This window comes from Halichoerus grypus, chromosome 4, assembly GCF_964656455.1.
Source record: "Halichoerus grypus chromosome 4, mHalGry1.hap1.1, whole genome shotgun sequence".
In the NCBI taxonomy this organism is placed as follows: domain Eukaryota; kingdom Metazoa; phylum Chordata; class Mammalia; order Carnivora; family Phocidae; genus Halichoerus; species Halichoerus grypus.
Genome location: NC_135715.1, coordinates 184,974,855 through 184,994,792, shown reverse-complemented (window position 1 = coordinate 184,994,792; position 19,938 = coordinate 184,974,855). Strand labels below are relative to the sequence as shown.

General features: G+C 42.4%; 1 protein-coding gene across 11 annotated transcripts in view; it reads right to left on the bottom strand.

The window, feature by feature from the left end:
* Window positions 1–1,986: 1,986 nt before the first annotated feature.
* The window catches only part of LOC118546997 (nuclear body protein SP140-like protein), a 62,391-nt gene continuing 44,439 nt past the window's right edge, over window positions 1,987–19,938 (bottom strand). For 9 of the 11 annotated variants that reach the window (XM_036110134.2, XM_078071426.1, XM_078071428.1 and 6 more), the window contains 12 exons: window positions 19,429–19,494; window positions 17,889–17,969; window positions 14,316–14,390; window positions 12,999–13,103; window positions 11,027–11,169; window positions 9,797–9,844; window positions 7,058–7,099; window positions 4,735–4,850; window positions 3,937–4,042; window positions 3,555–3,632; window positions 3,214–3,357; window positions 1,987–2,438 (listed from right to left, as the gene is read on the bottom strand). In XM_036110134.2, the coding sequence (XP_035966027.2) occupies window positions 2,331–2,438; window positions 3,214–3,357; window positions 3,555–3,632; window positions 3,937–4,042; window positions 4,735–4,850; window positions 7,058–7,099; window positions 9,797–9,844; window positions 11,027–11,169; window positions 12,999–13,103; window positions 14,316–14,390; window positions 17,889–17,969; window positions 19,429–19,494 (1,112 nt within the window). In that variant the 3' untranslated portion in view covers window positions 1,987–2,330. The remainder of the gene's footprint in view (window positions 2,439–3,213; window positions 3,358–3,554; window positions 3,633–3,936; window positions 4,043–4,734; window positions 4,851–7,057; window positions 7,100–9,796; window positions 9,845–11,026; window positions 11,170–12,998; window positions 13,104–14,315; window positions 14,391–17,888; window positions 17,970–19,428; window positions 19,495–19,938) is intronic. The other 2 variants (XM_078071424.1, XM_078071427.1) reach the window with 2 other exon arrangements.

Below are 19,938 nucleotides of genomic sequence, written 5' to 3'. Positions count from 1 at the left end.
ACATGGATATTACCTGACTTCCATATACTCCACCCTACCAAGGACCATGCTGGTGCTTTGCATCCCTAGAGTAGCATCAAATCAGATGCTGTATTCAACAATCTTTGAAAGATCTATGCATTTTCCATTCTCTGACATATAGTTCTAGAACAAAAGACCATTGGTCCTTTTGGTGAAGAACTGAAGAAATCACTACATGTACATTTGCAATCCTCATTTCCATCAGCAGGTTTTGGGTCCAAGAATTGACTCAGGTCTGGAAACTGGGCAAGGGATCTTGACTTTTCATTGGGGCAGCTGAACTCAGCTATCTGTTCATCTATTTTTAATTGCTTTTGATGGTATATATGAAGCAATATCCTTGTTGGCTGCCCATCTGTCTTGCCTATAAGAACACCATGTCCTATTAGCTATCTCCAGAGACATCTGTGGACCAGGCCCCCTGGCTGTCATTCTAACCTTGTTGTCCATTCCAAAGTTACATCATCTTGCTCCGACAGTTAAATGCTGCCCCCTGCTTTTGTTATTCAACCATTTCCATTGCTACTAGGGAATCCAGTTCTGTAAAACATAACTACATTATTCCAACCAACAGAAGATGGCCCCTGCTGAGCATCTCAAGGATACTGGTGTCTCCTCAGCAGTGCATTTATCACCTTGTTAAGTTAGTGTCTCTGAGGCCTCCTGAGGAGCAGTCACCTGAAGGATGGGGTTTCCAGTTGTACAGAGTAGAGCCATGCCAATTTCACTAGGTTTTTAGATTCCCCCTTTTCATAATCTGTCCCCACAGGTCCAGTATCTCTACTTCCGCTTTGTCTAGTGTGTACCCTGGCTTACAGCAAGCCTGTAAGAGCCACCCAGGAGCATATTAGAACCATCACCTTTGGCCCTTGCCAGGCTAATGAAGTTCTATGGCACAGGAGAGTACACCTATATCAACAATTCTCCTCTTTTCAGTTTCATATTCCTCTTTTTTTTTTTTTAAGATTTTATTTATTTATTTGACAGAGAGAGAGAGACAGCTAGAGAGGGAACACAAGCAGGGGGAGTGGGAGAGGGAGAAGCAGGCTTCCCGCCGAGCAGGGAGCCCGATGCGGGGCTCGATCCCAGGACCCTGGGATCATGACCTGAGCTGAAGGCAGACGCTTAACGACTGAGCCACCCAGGCGCCCCAGTTTCATATTCCTCTTTCTTCATTTAGGATCCACTCCCAGACACAATCCCCTGGCACCTGCTGGTACACGCTGGCCAGTCCTACAGTGGACTAGAAACTAGAAACCCTCTCCTCACCTAGCAGCCACACGCAGGACATTCCCAGTCAGGGCAAGCTGAGGCTACTCTGCATGGTCCTCATTCAGGCAAGAAGTGGGGTGGTAAGGTCTGTCTCCAAAGTAGGGGCAGGAGTTCTCTTCTGCAGGCCCAGTGGCTTCAGGGGTATCTGGAGTTCAGAGTTCTCATGTACATCTTCCTACAGAGTCCCTTTCTGAGGTTCAGGGCTTCACTCTTCTTTATTAGTGCCCTAACTTTAGCAGAGACCATCCTGAGCTTAGAATTCAGTCTTCTCTGAAGTTCTGCCATTCTTAAAATTCGGGCAAGGCCTTCCTTATTGTCTGCTTTCCAGCTGCAGTATGAGGATCTCTTTGTTTAGGTGGTGATTAACAGATTTCAGACTGTCGTTTACTCTTTTCAGCGTATTAGTGGCACTTAGCAATAGCCATCAAAATCCATGGTTTTTAGAGTTACTATTTCTCCTTTTGTAAAATGTCAGGCAATCATATCAGCTGGTATGCCTCTTCCCCTATAGCTCATCCAGTTTCCTACAGGTGAACGTTTCGGCAACGGCACTGTTAGAACACCCCAGGGACTATCAACATTCCGCTTGTCACCATCTGCTTAGGCAGTGATCCAACACCAGAACCCCATCCTTGAGGCCCGTTTGCTGGGACCGTTACCTAAAGTTGGGTTCCTTGGAAGCAGAGCCTGAGATAAAGTCTCTTAAGTAAGTGATTTATTATGAGAATTTTTTCAGGAGAAGAAGGGAGAGGGAAGCAGGATCGCGTGGTGGAAAAAACCAAGCATGGATGTGGTCCCAGCTGGAAACTAGCTCCAGCTTGATCTCGTGGGGAGTGCAGGAGCATGAATCGCACCACACATTCGTCCCACCTTGGGGCTGGGGGCCAGCCCCCAGACCCAAGAGGTGTAAACTCCAGCCGGCATTGGCAGAAGGTGATACTTTGGGGAGGGGTGGCATCAGCAGCCAATCCTCACAGCAACTGGCAGGTGAAAATTCTGCCCTCAAAGGGAATTTTCCAGGATACCAACAGCCCCCACTATGCCAGTGAACTGCTCTCATTTGTTTCTTCAATAGCAAACACTTCCTTGAATTTCCTCTCGAATTCTGCCTCCAGTCTAAGTCCCATTAGGCCAAAGTCATTGTACTGAAAAATAAATCATAAGGCAAAAATAATGATCCTCATTGTCAGTGTTATTAGACACCTTGCAATCAAGAAGGTTGAAGACCTTGTCTTAAACACCTAAGTTACATTAACCAGGTACGCTTAAAAATTCATGCAGCTAAGAGTAACTGTTTTTTCCTAAATGCACGATTATTTCTCATTAAGTAGACAGAAATGGGAAATCACTGCCTACTTGGGACTTTGATTTATTTGGTTTGGGTTGTTTATTTTAGTGAGACTTAGAAAAGTCATCTATGTTCTTTGCAACCATCAAAAAGCCCAGTCTAACTACAATCAGCCATCTCCTTCCCCACCACTTCTAGTCCTCTCTGGTGACCCCTGTAAACTACACACTCCATTCACATGCAAAGGAATCTGAAACTGGGGCTTCTAAGAGTTTCCAGTGAGTTTATCTGGGGAGAGATAAGAAGGGCAACATAACTTTAAGATGCAATTTTTCCTTGGGTTTGGAGCAGGCAGGACTCCACTGTTCTCTGTGGGCACCTGTCGCCTTGGAGCAGGGGAATGAGCTTTCAGGGGCCTGGGGTTCTGTTTGCAGAAACAGCTTCTGACTCACTTTTACCCTGCCATGGTGAGCTTATGTTTTGAATTGAAAAAGTCACTCCCTTCCAGAATGCTTCCTTGTGCGGGCTTGTCGTAGGGTGAGGGAAATGTAAAATTCTCCAGGCACCAGGATATGAGGGCAGAGTGACTCAAAGGAAAAAAAATGAAATGAAAGCAGGGAGAGCCCCCTTACCTTGTAAGACACCCTGTGGTTCTGAAAGATGAGGCGCATATCCCGCACAAACCCCTCCACTTGGCGATAACCCTGTTTATTCAGCTTCTTCTTGATTTTGTCCAACCACATGGGTTCCCTTAGGTTTTGAGAAACCTCTCTAATCTGGTGAGAAAAAATGTCAATGGGACAGTTACTGGCATAGTTCAATGTTCCCAAATCCAGCAGAGATACAAGGTACCGATAATGGTGGCTCATGCTCTCCATCCCATGGGATTCAGCTCACAAATCCCTCCGGTGCATGTGTAAAGGGCAGGGAACATCACAGTGGCCTGTAATCATGGTTGGTTGTTGTTACTTACATAATAATAATATGGAATCTTCGAAAAAAAGGAGCTCTCTGAATGGCAATAGACCTTCAAGAGGAGGAACTCACATTTCTGCAAAAGAAGAAGGCTGTGAATAAAAAGCAGTTTGGAGACATTAAGCCCATATACAAGCCCAGGCAGAGGCATGACTCACACCAGTGTTCTGGAAGTTTCCCCAAACATGTTTGGCTCTTGGAAACAGACATGCAATAACTGAGTTATTTTTTCCACAATCCAGTTCTGGTATGATTTCAGGGTGATTGAGACATGGCTTGGATGAACAGACTCCCTCAGGGCACCCTTTCCTTCACCTTGTCTGTTGGACTTCTCACATGTCTGGGGTAAGGAGAAGGCTTGGGGTTGGCACCCAACTCACCAACTGCTCCTCAGGCTGCATCTGCCTCTCCAGGACCTCAGATTCCCCGTGACACTGCTGCCTTCCAAAAGACTCTATCCTGCAGAAGGTGCAACTCCACGGGCTCCTGAGAGGTCGAGCATAAGTGAGCAAGGGCCAGGCCCCTGGAAACAGCCCCTGTTCCTACGGCTGCCACCATCCTCCTTTCAGGCATGGCCGATGGACACAGCTGGGAGATGAAGGGGACACCTCCCAGAGTCTCCAAGACCCCACGTGGGGCCTGAGCCCCCGACCCTCCTCCCATGGAGGGTGGCAACAGGGGGCTCAATGCGTGCAGGGCGGTGTCAGGGTGAGTGGTGGGCTCTCCTCTCCCCAGCTGAGCTGCTGGGAGCACAAGGCGCCCTGCTGTCACACCCAAGTGTCAAAACTGGGCCTTAACCCCTGGGGACCCAGGCCTCTATCAGCCCGTTGAGCCCGTGGTAAAATGCATGAACCAGGTCATATTTCCTGCCTTTTCTGAAAAAGCACAGAACACAAACAGCTGGTGTTCCCACCTCTGTGAACAGGGGCCCAGGCTGGAAAACTTCTTGAAATGACGGTAGCAGTATGAAGGCAAGGGACCCAGTCACCAGCCTCAGCATCCCAGCCTCAGCAAAGAACAGTATTCCATCGTGCTGCCAGTGTCTTTAAACAGCTCTGTGGATCATACTGTGGGACCCCTATGTCCAACCCTGCTCTTTCTCTACCTGGACACATAGGTTCCTCCTATTGCAGGGGGAAGTCTTCCTAATTGGGGTGAGAGGACTTCATCTCACAAACCTCTCAGTTTCCACAGGTGGGATGTGACAGTCCTCATGAAAAGATCTCGAACAAGTATCACAGCAGAACAGCTGTCCTCCATCCCGGCACGTCTCACACACGTCGGAATTTCCCAGCTAGAAGGCAAAACAATGTCCGCATCCCTGGTGAGACCCCAGCAGGCCACCGCTACAGGAATCTAGAATTCGCTGCCTCTGTGTGAACCTGCCTGGACACATCCATGCTTCTCCCCGAGGTTAGAAGGAGCAGCATGGAATGGAGACTTCAGGGGAAATTACCATCTGCAATGTTGCTCAGGAGGAGGGGCCTGTGTGTCATACCAGAAAAGTCCTCCCTATAAAACCAGAGATTCTAACACAGAAAGACTAGCAGCAAAACAAGAAGGTGATTTTATAGGAATCTGAATAATATTATTACCTTGCAGATAAAACAAGATCCTGAAAGAAAGTGTTAAATGCATTTGCCTATACCACAAGGGAGACATAGACTCATGGAAAGGCGGAATTTTGAGAATTTAATAAGATGGGATAAACCCCTTAATGTGGAAAGTGATAAAAGATGAAAAGACACTCATAAACAATTATTTTGAGTCTTGTTTTGGGCTTTTAGGTGAAAATACTTGTGTTGGGTGAATTGGGTTCTGGCTATTTCTTTTGTTTTTAAGAATGACTGTGTATGAGGAGGTGCTAGCCCCAACGAACGTCTAGCCAAATACTCCCATTCAGTGTTCCAGGGGATCCTCAAGGACACCTCCAACTGGGGCTGAAACTGCTCTGGCATGGAGACATGGGGCCACTTTTCTTCTCATCCGTGCCGAGACTCATAGATTACTATCATCAATCTCCAGGAAGTGATGACCCCTCTCCCCAGAAGGACAAGGAAATAACAAATACAACCAATGTTTAAGAATCTCCCATATGTATACTTTTTAACAGATACATATGTTTGTTTCTTAGTCCAGTTGCACACTAAAATCATCCAGGCAGAGTATGCAAAATACTAATGTCCTGGTCCCAACACCAGAGATACTGAATCAACTGGTCTGGGTGGGCACAGCCACTGATATTTTTTTAATTCATAAAATGGGTAATTTTGTGTATTAGAATCATTTGGGACTTTTAAACAATCCTAATGTCCGAAACATAGCTTAGACTGATTAAATCAGAATTTCCTAGAGTGGAATCCAGGCAATATTATTTTTCAAAGGTCCTCAGGTGACTCAGTGTTGAGTCGACCCAAGTTGAGATTTAGCCTGGTTATTAGGCATGGGGATATTATAAGTCAATGTTGTATTGGCCCATAATATCTACCCCGGAAAGATTATGAAGAGGGGTGAGGGTCTACGTCCATCCCAAACAAGCCACACAACACTGGACTCGAGGGCTGTTTAGATGATTGAAGACTCCCTCAGTTGGTCAAGGGTCAAAATCAGTGTGGATAAGATCTAAATCTTGTTGGGGGATTGCTTTGAAGGTAAAGTGTACACAAAACTATCTGACTACCCTTTCTCTGTTGGATGTCCTGTGTCAGTATTACTGCTTGATATCATCTGTGAGTGCTGCCCCCTGGAGTTGTGCAAAAGTGACTCTGCTTCAGATGTCTATTTTGATGCAAAGAAAGGAATTAAAGTATGATTTAGCACAGAGAGTGCGGTCACCCATAATTTTGACAGACCTTAGAGCTGGCAGCCTTGCGGGACCACCCTGTGATTGGCTACATGGTGATGGTTTCAGCCCTCACCAGCTTAGCACCCTGATGGCTCCCTCGAGACTGGATACATGGCCTCCAAAAAGGGCCCATTTGCCCTACATGCACTTCTCTGCAGGACTCACAATAGGGTCTACCCCCTGGACTCCTCACCAGCTTGGCTGAGCCTGTTCCTTCTGGCGGATCTTAGCTCTGTCTGCACTTTGGAGTGGATGTTTGGGATTTTCCTTTCCTCCCCTATTGCCTTCTTTAAAATGTTATTCTCCCAAATTTGCTCCTTAACCCTAATCCGCAGGTCAGCTCTGGCTATTACCACTTCAGGCCCTGGCTCTAGAGATCCCAGTGGTCTAGGATTCTGACTCCCATACTCACTTTCAAGGGGAAATGAGGAAACAAGAAGGTTTCCCTGAACAAATAGGAAAAGATGTTTTCAGACAGAGACACCAGCTCCAGAACCACCTCCCTGGTGTGGGTGATGCATCTGCTGTTCTCTATTCATCGCATACAGTGACACATTCCAACTGAGTGTGAGCAGATTTCAGGAAAACACAGCAATGACACAGTGCACAGAGGGACAAGGCCTGGATAATTCTGGGGTTAGAGGTGTAGTACTTACATAAGGGTCAATTAAGGTATTGTCGTGAGACTTTGGTATTCTCTGTTGAAAAGAGAGAAAGATTGAATGACAATATTGAATACAAGGATTGCATCCATCCCTTATTTAAGAGCTATCTGTGGAGGAATTCAAGCCACAGTCTACCCATTATTTCATATCTGTTTTATGGACCTATATATCTACTTGGAGAATAAGAAGTACCAAAATACCACTGTTTGGCCCAATGAAAGTTCAATTTCCTGGATTTCTGACCCAAGGTCGGCCTTTATGAAGCCATGCAGGGAGTCGGGCCCTGGTTTCCACAGATGGAGTTGGAGAAACTACACTGGTTCTCCTACTTTGGCCCTCAGGCATTTTTCTCTACATTAGAAAGTATCATCCCACCAGGAGGAGTTGCAATGACAGAATCAGGCAGAGAATTCATCATCAACAGCCCCCAGTGACCACAGGACCCAGAGTCCTGGAATCATGGAAACATCCCAGAGAGAACTGCACTAACTTCTGCAGTCCTCTTAGAGCACAGCCTCAAAGATAAAATGTGCCCAAGGTCCCCAGTGCTGCAGCTTTTCTTCCAAAAGGTTACCTTCCTCTCTCCTCCCAAAAAGATGTCAGCGGGGTGACTTTTCAGAGGTAATTGATTATCACTCACTAAACTTACAATGCTTTTGCATATTCAGTAGAATGACCTGGCCTCCTTCCCTCTGTAATGCAGCTTTTATCTCCAGCCCAGGGCAAAGTAGTCACAGACAAGTGTGATCGACGAGACAATGACCTGAGAAGTGGCCACGTCATTGCCCATCTCTCCGGGTGACCTAAAATCCCCCACCCCTTCCCAGGTTGGAATTTGAGGTTGAAACAATCTTTGAGGTCAGAAACATTGTTTCAATCAACTTTGATGGCCATTGGACATTTAGTATGGGCTTGATAATTATATGTTGAATGAGTAAATAAATGAATATTGCTTAGCTTAGGAAAAGAGATTACTTGCTATTTCTTAAGAAATATTAGCATACAATATACTGGAGGAATATATATTATTTTACAACACAGCAGCTGTCACCAAAAGATATTAGTGGCCCTTGTCAGGGGCCAATAAGCTATCATGTGGTATCAAGAGTGATCCTGAAGTTTCCAAAAGCCAAGGGGCTCCATCAGCAAGAGGTTCTGAGAGGCACAGAGGACCCATAGGGGTAATAATGTACTGCAAGATCTGCCAATTTGAGGAGCTCATGGGGAGACACAAATATAGAGGCAGCTGAGATTTGTTGCTGAAAAGTGTTGTATCCATGGATAAAGGTAGATCCTGTTGATAAGAAGTTGCCAGCTCACAGGGGTAATCTAACTGAGTAACTATTTTATCTTATTTTTTTTAATTTATTTTTATTTTTTAAGTAAGCTGTATGACCAACGTGGGGTTTGAACTCATGATCCTGAGATCAAGAGTAACATGCTCTACTGACTGAGCCAGCCAGGTACCCCAAACTGAGTAACTCTTGACATCTGGGAAATGATACAGATGCTGGTCTTTAAAATACTAAATAGATCAAATAATAGTTTCCCTTTAGGAAATCCAGTGGATGAAATGTCCCAAGGACTGAAAGTTCAAATGATCCAGAGCATCAGATAATCACATTCCCAGTGGAAGATGAAGTCTCATTGACCAGCTAGGCATGGCCTATCTTAGAAGTCTGTGAATGTCTTGGATGGCCATTCTTACTTGAAGTATGTAAGAATGACACTTCTCTCCTCCCCCTCTTTCTCAAGTTCTTATTCATACTCAATCTTGGAAAATCCATCACCTTGTCTTAAATCTACACTGCACTTAACCTGTTTGTTTGTTGTCTACATAGACTTCTTCCATAGAGGAAGACATCATTTTCTCAGATAGAAAAGAGGTCTGTACAGCCCGTCTGATGTAGCCAAAAGGGTAGCATCAAAGTAAACAATTTTCCAGATCTGCCTCTCCCATATGATACATCAATCTCCCAAGAACTTCCTTCCCAACAGCACCATCCTCAAGAAGGGCAAATAATTTCCCCTGAAAAAAAAAAAAAATGTCTGTGTGTACATTTAAATGGAAGGTGAAAGGGGATGAAATGGATCAGAAAAGAAAATATGCCTTTTTTTCCCTAGATTTCATTAAAGTTAGACAATAGTAAGGATGATTTTAAAAATCTGGATTTGAGTTGGAGATGACCCTATATCACCTTATTTTTTTCTAAGATTTATTTATTCATTTAAGAGACAGAGAGCGCGCGAACAGGGAGAGAGAGACAAGCAGACTACCTGCTGAGTGGGGAGCCCAACGCGGGGCTCGATCCCAGGACCCTGAGATCATGACGTGAACCAAAATCAAGACTCAGATGCTTAACTGACTGAGACACCCAGGTGCCCCGACCCTATCTTACTATGAAAATTTTTTTGTATTGCATAATCATGTTTGCTTTTACAACTTTGACACCCTTACAACATCTGCATCTACACTTAAAGCATATATATAAGGTCTGTTTTGATGGCTCCTTATCATCTCCACCTCAAATGATTTACCATTCAAAGAAGATCTTGCCTTTTATACAGCATATTGTTCAAAGTAGCAACTCTGAAGTCACATGCCCAAAAAAAAGGGAGAGGAGGGTTGGAGGAAGTTTAATTATAATTACCCAATTGAGAACTATAAATTATTGTACATATGACATCAGTTATGTGATGAGAACTTATAAAAAGTGACATAATAATCACCTTTCTTTTCCTGAAATATTTTCTTGGAGGATTATGTAGAAGTCCTTTCTGAAAGATAAAAAGATCCAAGTTTGTGGCTAGCCTATGTTTCTATTTTGTAAGTCTGGCATTTCCATCCTCCTCCCATATATTTCTACCTGGGTGTCCCACTGTCAGATCAAAGCCAGGGTGGCTAAATGAGAAAACATCTCTCTCTCCTCACCCGTACTTCTAGAATTCAATCAGTGGTAGAATTTCAAGCATTGGAAAATCATCTTTAGAACTTTTTTCTTTTCTCTTGTCTTTTTTCCTAAATTTTAAGAGGTTTTCCTTCATAATCTCTTTGACACCTCCCACTTCCTTTCCTTGTTCACACCTCCCACTTCCTTTCCATTTCCACCAATAACCACTCATGCTGAGTCCATACACCATACACCATCAACACACACTTATCCCGTGTGTACTGAGTATCAGACATTCTGGACAATCTTGGGCACACAAAGATGGACAAACCCTAAAGGTATTTAGAAAGAAAAAGAGAATGCATGGAAGGATAAGTATAAAACAGTATAAAAAGGGTCTTAGTAGTGGACTCATGGAGCTCAGGGAAGGGAGGACCAGGCCAGGTCATTCAGGGAATATTCAGAGAAGGGAGACATTTGACATGAGCATTGCAAGTTGAGTATAGGTATCTTTGGGCTGAAAGACACTAAAATCATTTCAAGCCCCCACGGTTGTCTAAAATATTGTTTTAAATGTGTCACTGCACACCTCAGAAGACTTCACTGATTTTTCATTGTCTATGAGTTTAAACTCCTTAGGCTGATATTAAATCCCTCCACAAACAACCCCAATTGATGGATCACCTCTTATCACACACAACCAGTCTACCCCAACCCACAGAGCTACTTTAGTTGTGGTTCTGGTTTTTATGCAGTTCTTTCTCTGGAGTATCCTCTTTCCATTTGTTTGACTGTAGACTGTCTTCTTTCAGTGCATGAAGTTGTCTGCATGCACCTGTGTCACAATGACCTTTCCCTCCTCCAAGCTCCGGCCTTCATCCAGACAGAGCCCCTTTTACAACATTAATGTGCAACATCTTAGGAAGGTTATGAATGTGGGGCATCTCTTCCTGGGTCAGCAGGTAAACTCAGGGGCATCAGGTTTTTCACTATAACTCAACAAAAATTTGGTGAGCAAATAATGACTGTACAATAAGGAAAGTCACATCTGCTCCAGTCCTTGGAATACCTCTATCAGCCATCGTAGGGGCCTCCCACCACAGCGCACACTCAGCTTCCAGTTCTTTGATCTTGCGTGGCCTCCTTTGACTTCAAATTCCCTGGGGGTGAACCATTTTCCATCCTCACTCTGTATACACCTCATCAAGGCTCCTGTAAGACCAGGGTAAGTTCAGCCTGAGCCCTCTTTGTCTTCAGAACTCAGATGACGGGCTCCACCACAATGCATCTGGAGCCACCCAACTTGGGCTCAAGATTTATAGCAGGAGAGTCTAGCCTCCATTTTCAGCCTTTGGAATCCCCAAATCTAACATGTAAGTCCCCTCAAAGGAGAATTTCCTGCCTTGGAGCAACATTTCTTTAAAACTTTGTGCAACAAAAGAGTGATAATTACCATCAGAATCAACCTTTTAAAAGTATTTCAAAATCATCTACAAAGGAAAATCAAGTGAACCTGAAGAGTGAGAGGATCTCAATTTGCTGGGGACAGAGAACAGGCCAGAGTCTCCAAAGGCTCTTGGGGCAATGTGAAGGTAGAACCTCAGGTTGAGACTGAGCTTAGAATGTTATCACCCAACATCCGTAGCCTTTATTACATTTTTTATCCAGTGTAAGGGCATTATTAAGCAGAGCTTTTCCCATCCCTGAAATCATAGATAGCTGACATTAAAAATAATTGTGAAATGTTACCCAGTGGAAAATTAAGCTATGCATAAAAGATAATCATATGCTAAACAGCATTTTTCAGTCATTGGAGAAATGCAAATCAAAAATATAATGAGATACCACTTCATATCCACTAGGATGGTCATAATTAAAAAATCAGACAACAACAAGTATTGACAAGGACGTAGAAAAATTGGGGCCCTCAGATATTGCTGGTGGGAATATGAAATAGTGCAGCCACTGTGGAAAACATTTTGGTGCTTTCTCAGTAAGTTAAATAATAGATTTACCATATGAACCAGCAGTTCCACTCCTGGGTATATAACCAAAAGAACTGAAAACATTTGTTCACACAAAAACTCATACATGAATATTCAAAATAGCATTATTCATAATAGCCAAAGAGTAGAAACAGCCCAAACTGATGGATGAATGATATATATGGTGTATTCACACCATGAAATATATTATTTGGCAAAAAAAAAAAAATGCAGCACCAATACATGCTATTACACGGATGAACCTTGAAAACATCATGCTAAGTGAAAGAGCCCAGTCATAAAAAGACATATTACATAATTTCATTTATAGGAAATACCTAGAATAGGCCAATTTATGAAGCAGAAAATAGATTAGTAGTTCCTTAGGGCTGGGCGCTGGGATGAACTGGGAATGCGTACTGACTGCAAATAGGCATGGCATTTGCTTTAGTGGTGGATAGACACAAATGTTCTAAGATTAGATTGTGGTGATGGCTGAACAATCCTGGGAAAATGCAAACAAAATTCAAAATTGAATTGTACACTGAGGGTTGAACTTTATGGTACGTGATTATATCTCAGTTAAGCTGTTGAAGTATTTTCCATCGCTTATGTAAATTAATTCCTCACAGCTCTTCTGTGAGGCAGGTTTTTAATTACTATCCCCATTTTGGATGAGAAACTTTAAGCTCAGAAAGGTCCCACTGTCTAATCAGATGAATCAGTCCCTCTTGGCAGAGCTGCGGCTGGGGTTCAGGCTCTCCAATTCTAAATTCTGCGGTCTTCTCACCACATCCAGCACCCTGCCCTGGTGGTAATCATCCAGAAGGGAGGCAGGATCTGAAGGTGGAGGCTGAGGGCCTCTTCCCTTTTATTTCTGATTCCCTTCTCTTTGTTTCCTCGGGCATTGTGGGAGTGATCACCTAATCGGTATAATTTCTGAGAGTGTAAAAATATCATTTTAGGGAGCCCTTCCTCCCTCCCTCAATTCTTTGAATGTTGTGTAATTCACATGGGTAATTCCATACTGCAAATCAGGTAGACTATGGAACCCACCTCGTTTCAGTCTCTTCTTATATAACATCCCCTTCTCCTTACCACAGGTCACAGGAAGTATTTGAGAGTGAAAATTCACACTATCATCTCTGTGCTTTCTTGGCCCTGAAAGAGAAGATTTCCTCATTCCGCCTCATTTTGCAAATGCACATGCACCTCTCCAACGTTCTGGATTTTGTTCTTATAAAATATAGAGGTGCTTAGGGAAGTCCATTCTACAAATCTCCAGCGTCAAAGGCTTTCTTCCATGTGACATTTTTGATACATAACTACAGAATGGCTACCTCTATCTTACCCTTCAAATCCCACAGAAACCAGAATGCTTTTACAAAGAAATCAGGCTTCAATAAAACTGCCTTACTGCCAATCTAGTCAGCCTCGCTGGTTCTTATATGACAATGAAACACACAACAGCTGCCATGTTTTGAAGGGAGGTCTCCAACCACACTATTTCACTGCAGTTAGGTAGCTGGTGACTGTACTTATGTCTCCCTAATTGAGATCTAACTGACTGACCAGAGAGAGGGGAATGAATGACAGGGTAAACTAATGGAGATGATGTCTGCCTTCTATTCTTGTTCTTGGCTTTGCTTCATTTCTCCCTCACATCAGCTTTCTCCATATCTAAAAGAGGAGCTCACAGGACTTTAGAATAATCTTCACACTGCATGAGGAGAGGCGGCTGGAGACTGGACTCCACAGAAATAGGGATGAAAGGTCTTCAAATGAACTAACTCAAGGAGGATGTGTAGCTGATACTGCCCTTCCAGCTGACGTTTAGACCCATGATAGGAGGAGGGAGTGTCCATGGTCCAATGTTGAGCTGGGTAGACTATCAGAGCTATGATGGGCTGAAAATGATTGGCTTAATTTGCTCTCTTGCTTTGTGATCAAGCGACAGGTCCAAGCCCACACAATCGAAAGTAGAGAAAGACAAAGACTACTGACCACCACTCCAGGCTACCTGTGGTGTGCAACCTGTGACTCAATGTAGCAAAAGGAGGATCAACTAAATAATGTGGGTTATATGGCAACAGACAATTTCCAGCTCAAAATTTATCAGTTCAATGAAAACAGCATCACTACAGTGGTCCTTGGACCCACAAGGTCTGGTCACCAAGTTACTTGTTTGTGGGATTATCTTGTTTCTCTCTCTGATGTATTTTGAAAATGACCCAAATTGTATACATCTCTCAACCGTTAGTTAGGCTATCAAGCAATTAGGGAAATGGGTTTATTACTAAAATCACAGAAAACAGGAAAGCACAGGAAATTAGCTGTTTAGTTATTGAAAGTTATTCCCCTTTTCTTCTTTACCTCTTGACCGGAATCTTCTCCGTGGGGCTCTATCACTATGAATTAAGTTAGTAAGAGATCTGCCTCTCTTTTTCCCTGAGAAAATAGAAAAATATAATCACAATCACAGACATGCAGTTGCATTGCATATATTAGTGCTTTCCAAAATTTCCATTTAAATATAACTTCCCAAAAGCCTGTCTAATGGATGAAGAAAAATATATAATCCCTAGTCTTAAGATACCAAGAATTAGATAGTTTATCTTAGGTTTATCTTATATTTTATTTTTCATATCCTACATTAGTAAAATAAACAAACAAATGAAATCAGCATTCCACATATATCTCAAGTAGCCATGTGTTAAGTGCTTAATAGATGCCTATTGTACATCTACTAATTTACTTAATCTTTCCAACAAACATAGGAGATCAAGATGATGATTACTGCCATTACAGAAACTAAAATATTCAGAGAAAATTGAGACAAAAACTACAAAGTTAAGTGAAGGCATTTCAGGTTTTTTCTTGTGGAGAAACAGAAATAAATGGATGTTCTGTGAGGGGAAACCCTAGGGCAGGTTTCACAGGGGAGACACATTCCACACACCTTGAATGAAGTCATTTATACATTTGTGCTGAAAGTGATAATAAACGTGACCAAGGGCTTTGTCTACCTGGATTTGGACAAAGACATTAGAATCTAAGAAACTAACCAGAAGAAGGCTAACCAAGAAGATTGGGTAGAATTGAGTCTTCCAAAATCTTAATTTCAAATAGTTATTAAGGATTGACTTGGTAGATGTTGTAGCAGAGAATGTTCTTCCTTTTGCAAGTTTTGGCTATGGATATGCATCTCAGTGTTTGCTGTCATTCAAATATGATTTAGTTTCTAAGGCAGGAAGACAAATTCATTTTCTTCTTTTTGTGTTCAATGCCCCACTATCTGGTGGTACTGAGTGGGGCTATGTAGACCCCGTACGGAAATGTTTTCCAGACTACCCAGTCCTAAGTGCTGTAAACTGTAAGCAGATTTATGAGCATATTAGACCAGCAAAGCAAAAAGAATCTTTCTTTCAATTAAACCCAAAATGGACCGATTGCTTGGTAAATAGTCCCACTTTCTGGACTTTATCTTACACAATTACTGAGAGAGTTTTCATCTCTTCAAGACCAAAATGGCCCCATGGACAAATACTGATAATTAGACTTTATCACAACATCAAACAAATTACAGACTTGCAAGTCATCACTCTGTTATAATTTAACCAAGATAAAAGCAGCTCAAATGAGGGGGTCTACAAAGATTGATAAATTTCTATAAGAAAGTAAAAGACTTGGGTATTACCAGCGATGGGCTAAGGAGAACTACTAAAAAGATGGAAATATGGTTCTCAAAAAGGCAGATTAATCTTTTTGCCCCTTCTTGTTTTCTCCCTCCAGAAAGTGGGGTCACCAGGCAATAGAAGGTCATCCACCCAGGTACGGTCCTCTAAGGGGCCCTCCTCACCTCTTCTCCACCCAAGATGCCAAAGTGGTTATGGACTCTCTCTGGTGCTCTCTCTAATTCCTCTTCTGAAGGTCTATGTTCACAGCCCCGTGAGAAGAGATCCAGATATCTTACTCTTGCCTTACTGTATCCCAGTCAGGCTTGGCACTAAATTTCTAATCACAGCCTTGAACAATCCAATAAATAGAGAGTTCTTTTTTGGTCTCTATCTGTCCCTCTCTCTGGTTATATCCTTCCTGGGACTGGTGGCTATGTCAAACCTGTTAGGCCTAATACTTTCAGGGAGAAAAAGGAAATACATTGGGGCGCCTGGGTGGCTCAGTTGGTTAAGCGACTGCCTTCGGCTCAGGTCATGATCCTGGAGTCCCTGGATCGAGTCCCGCATCGGGCTCCCTGCTCGGCAGGGAGTCTGCTTCTCCCTCTGACCCTCCCCCTCTCATGTGCTTTCTCTCTCATTCTCTCTCTGTCAAATAAATAAATTAATTAATTAAAAAAAAAAAAAAAAAAAAAAGGAAATACATTGAAGTCCATTCTGGCCTGTGGCATTTTTGGTATAAGGAGACCTGGAGCTTAAAACCAGCTAATTCATAATACAGCACTATTGTATTTCACTTTGAAAACAGAGTGACTAAGCAAGATAGGATCTAACTAATTTTTGTGTCCCCAGGTTGTAATACCCATTTAGTAACACTGAATCCCCCACCATGAACTCTAACGTGGCAGTCAGAATATAATTCAGGTTTATTTTTAAAAAACTGTCGGGCTTGGTATTAATCTCTAACAGTAAGTGTGACAGAATTTTAAATTCTTTCCTGTTTTCCCAAAATTTTAGTAAAAGTCTCAATAGTTGGGAACAATTTACTAAACGCCAAGGAAGGTAACCAACTGTCCCAGGCCACCCAGGACTAAGGGGCATCCCAGATGCAGGAGTTTCAGTGGCAAAACTGGGAATGTCCTGTCAAGCGATCCACAGCATAAGGCAACAGTGCCAAACCACCTGTGTGACCCTACGAAGCATCGGTGGAACAAGTTTTGCCAGCTCTAGCTCTTCACTCACATCCATGCAGTAGAAGAAGGGCTACATTTCTCTGCAAAGAAGTCAAGCAGTGGTGCCAGACCATACTGTGGAGTTGATGAAAGAATCTCATGGAGGAAAGAGCTAGCGATTGTGTACCCTGCATTCCCAATGTTGTCTCAGAACTACATCTGTCAAGGGACACACTTCCATATTCTTATCTCTCCTCTCTCATCCATGCCCCCCCCAAATCCTGGAGGGGTCCAAACCGGCAGCTCTTGAGTGTGGGTGGAACCAAGAGAGAATGTGAGAAGAATCTGACCATTCCACATCCCCACTGAGGGTGGCCCAGACAGAGGTTTGCTTAGGTTGAAGGAGGGGAGGTGCTTTGAAATGGAGAAAATATTGAAGTTTTCATACTAATCCAGAAAGGACTCTCACTACTGGAGAGAGACTTATACTCTTGTGACAAGGGAAGAGGAAAACCATCAGGCTTGCCCAAGATAGGAAAAACTCATCCAGAAGGTAGATTTGAAAGGGCAGTGAAAAAATGAACTTGTTTTCTACTTGTAATTTACCAAGTCTGGCCATTTTAATAAACCAATGATGCAAGGTAAAGAAATTTCTACAAAAAAGCAGATGAAACCCAGGAAAAGGATTTTAGGTCCTGGGCAGATAAAAACTATGATATAAATGCAAACAATTTATAACCCTGACTCCAAATGGGTTTGCTTTCTAGATTTCACAGTTCTCAAATTGACTGGTAACTTTGGCTAGTAAAAAACTGAGGAAGGGCGCCTGGGTGGCTCAGTTGGTTAAGCGACTGCCTTCGGCTCAGGTCATGATCCTGGAGTCCCTGGATCGAGTCCCGCATCGGGCTCCCTCCTCAGCGGGGAGTCTGCTTCTCCCTTTGACCCTCCCCCCTCTCATGTGCTCTCTCTCTCTCTCAAATAAATAAATAAAATCTTAAAAAAAAAAAAAAAAACTGAGGAAGATCTATATTCCTCAAAACCTTAGCAAAATTTGTATTGACCCATGGGGCCAAGTAGAAGTGGCGCAAACTTTATCTTACCCCTGATCTTGGCACGTTTTTGCGGACGCATTTTCCCCTTTCTCCCACTGGAGACCGACTGACCAGCGATATTGCTTCTGTCTGGGGATAAGCAGGGGAAGATACAGAGTTGGACAAAACAGCAGTTCAGATGAGAGACCAAAAGCAAGTGAGTGAACACCAGATTCAATTCTGAAGCCCCTTTCCCTATTCACTCAGCCAAGAAAGCACGTTAATGGTAAGGGATCTCAAACAGGTGTCTAGAGCATGCTCTACTTTTAGAAGGGAAGATTTTAAATTATGTACAAGATTTCATTGTACTTTGGAAAGCACAAAGTGGTTTAGAGTTTATCTACATACACAGAGACCTAAATGAAAATGATATAGTGATTAAATCCAAATATTTGGTATTTTGAAAATAAGCATTCTTAAAATGGATGCTACCACTTTTTTTTCTCTCCAAACAAAATTGTACACATTCACCAACAGGGCAGCCATGTAAATTCACAAGAACATAAGATATATAGATTGGTGAAGATTAATAATTTTAATTGGACTCTAAAATCTTATTATATGGATCTGTTTCAAAATTGGCAATCACATGGAAAATTAGGTCTAGCTCTCATTGTCTAGAAGGAAGGAGTTTTTTAAACCACTACTGAGGAATGCCTGGGTGGCTCAGTTGGTTAAGTATCCGACTCTTGATCTCAGCTTAAGTCTTAATCTCAGGGTCATGAGTTCAAGCCCATGCTGGGGCTGGAGGCTACTTAAAAAAAAAAAGAAGTAAACCATTACTGAAATAAACAAGATTTCAGAGGTCCAACTAGAAGTAATACATATATATTACTGGAAATTTAGAAAATAAAAATTATATGAAATATCACCATTCTAGAGAGAGCCATAATTAACTTGTTCAAAAATATTCCCCTAGGCTCTTGTCTCTGTATATTTTACTATTTAAACAATACCTTTTCATTGCAAAATTTGAACATGTTTAATATAATTTTTCATGTACAAACATACTCTTAAAAAACACAAATAACAATATAAATATCACCTATATTCCAATGACCATATATAAACCGCTGCATATATTTTTATTGATGAACACCTATTGATTTTTCCATATATGTATATCTGTGTCTATATATAGATAGATAAATACATACAAATAAGAACTTATAAATATCTAAAAATACATTTGTACAAATATATGTTTTTCGTTTTTTACCATGTGTACATGTACACACCCACCTACACATACAGGCTGCTTTTTGCATTTGGCTTTCTCTGGAACATCTTACCAAATTAATACAAATTTCTTGACCCAGCAGAAAGCCATATATTGAGGATGGCGGTGTCTCCCCGGATCATTTAGCTCTGGGTGATTCCGTGTTGAGAACTAAGCCATTTTGCGCAAGCCACTGTGTTTTCAGGCCTCTTTGTTACAGCGTCTTAGTTTACGCCCTCGTGGCGCAGCCGCTAGGAAGGGGTCAGGTCCCTCAGGAGCCCTCAGGGCTTCAGGGGGACAGTAAGCAGATCCTTACACTCAAGTGCTTACCTTTTTGATGTATGTTTCCCTGATATCTCCTTTTAATTCTTGTCCAGGCATGGCCTTTCTTTTTTCCTTCAAACAAAAGAGAATAAACTTAATCATTCAGAGCTATAAACATAATTCTCAAAGCCATATATATTAGTGATTTCAAATACTTTTTCAGGCCACAAGAACAGGACAAAATTCTTAAATACCACTGCACACAGTGTGTGGCTGATTGCAGAGTTATGCTTTACTCCACACGGACTTGGGAGACTACAGGAGACGACTTTGCTTTGAAAATAAAAAAACAAAAAAACAAAAAACCACTAAAATTGGAAAATGAACAGGAGTTTTATTTTGGTGTCTTAACCTGAATGACCATTGTTGGGGGCATATGTCAATATGTTTCCTCTTCAAGTGTCTTCCAGTCCGTTCAAATGTGCCATGAGGAGGCACACTCCTCATCGCGGGATAGCATCATGGATAATATGCCATGCTGGAGGTCAGGAGGTGCTCTCAGCTTTGATGCAGAGA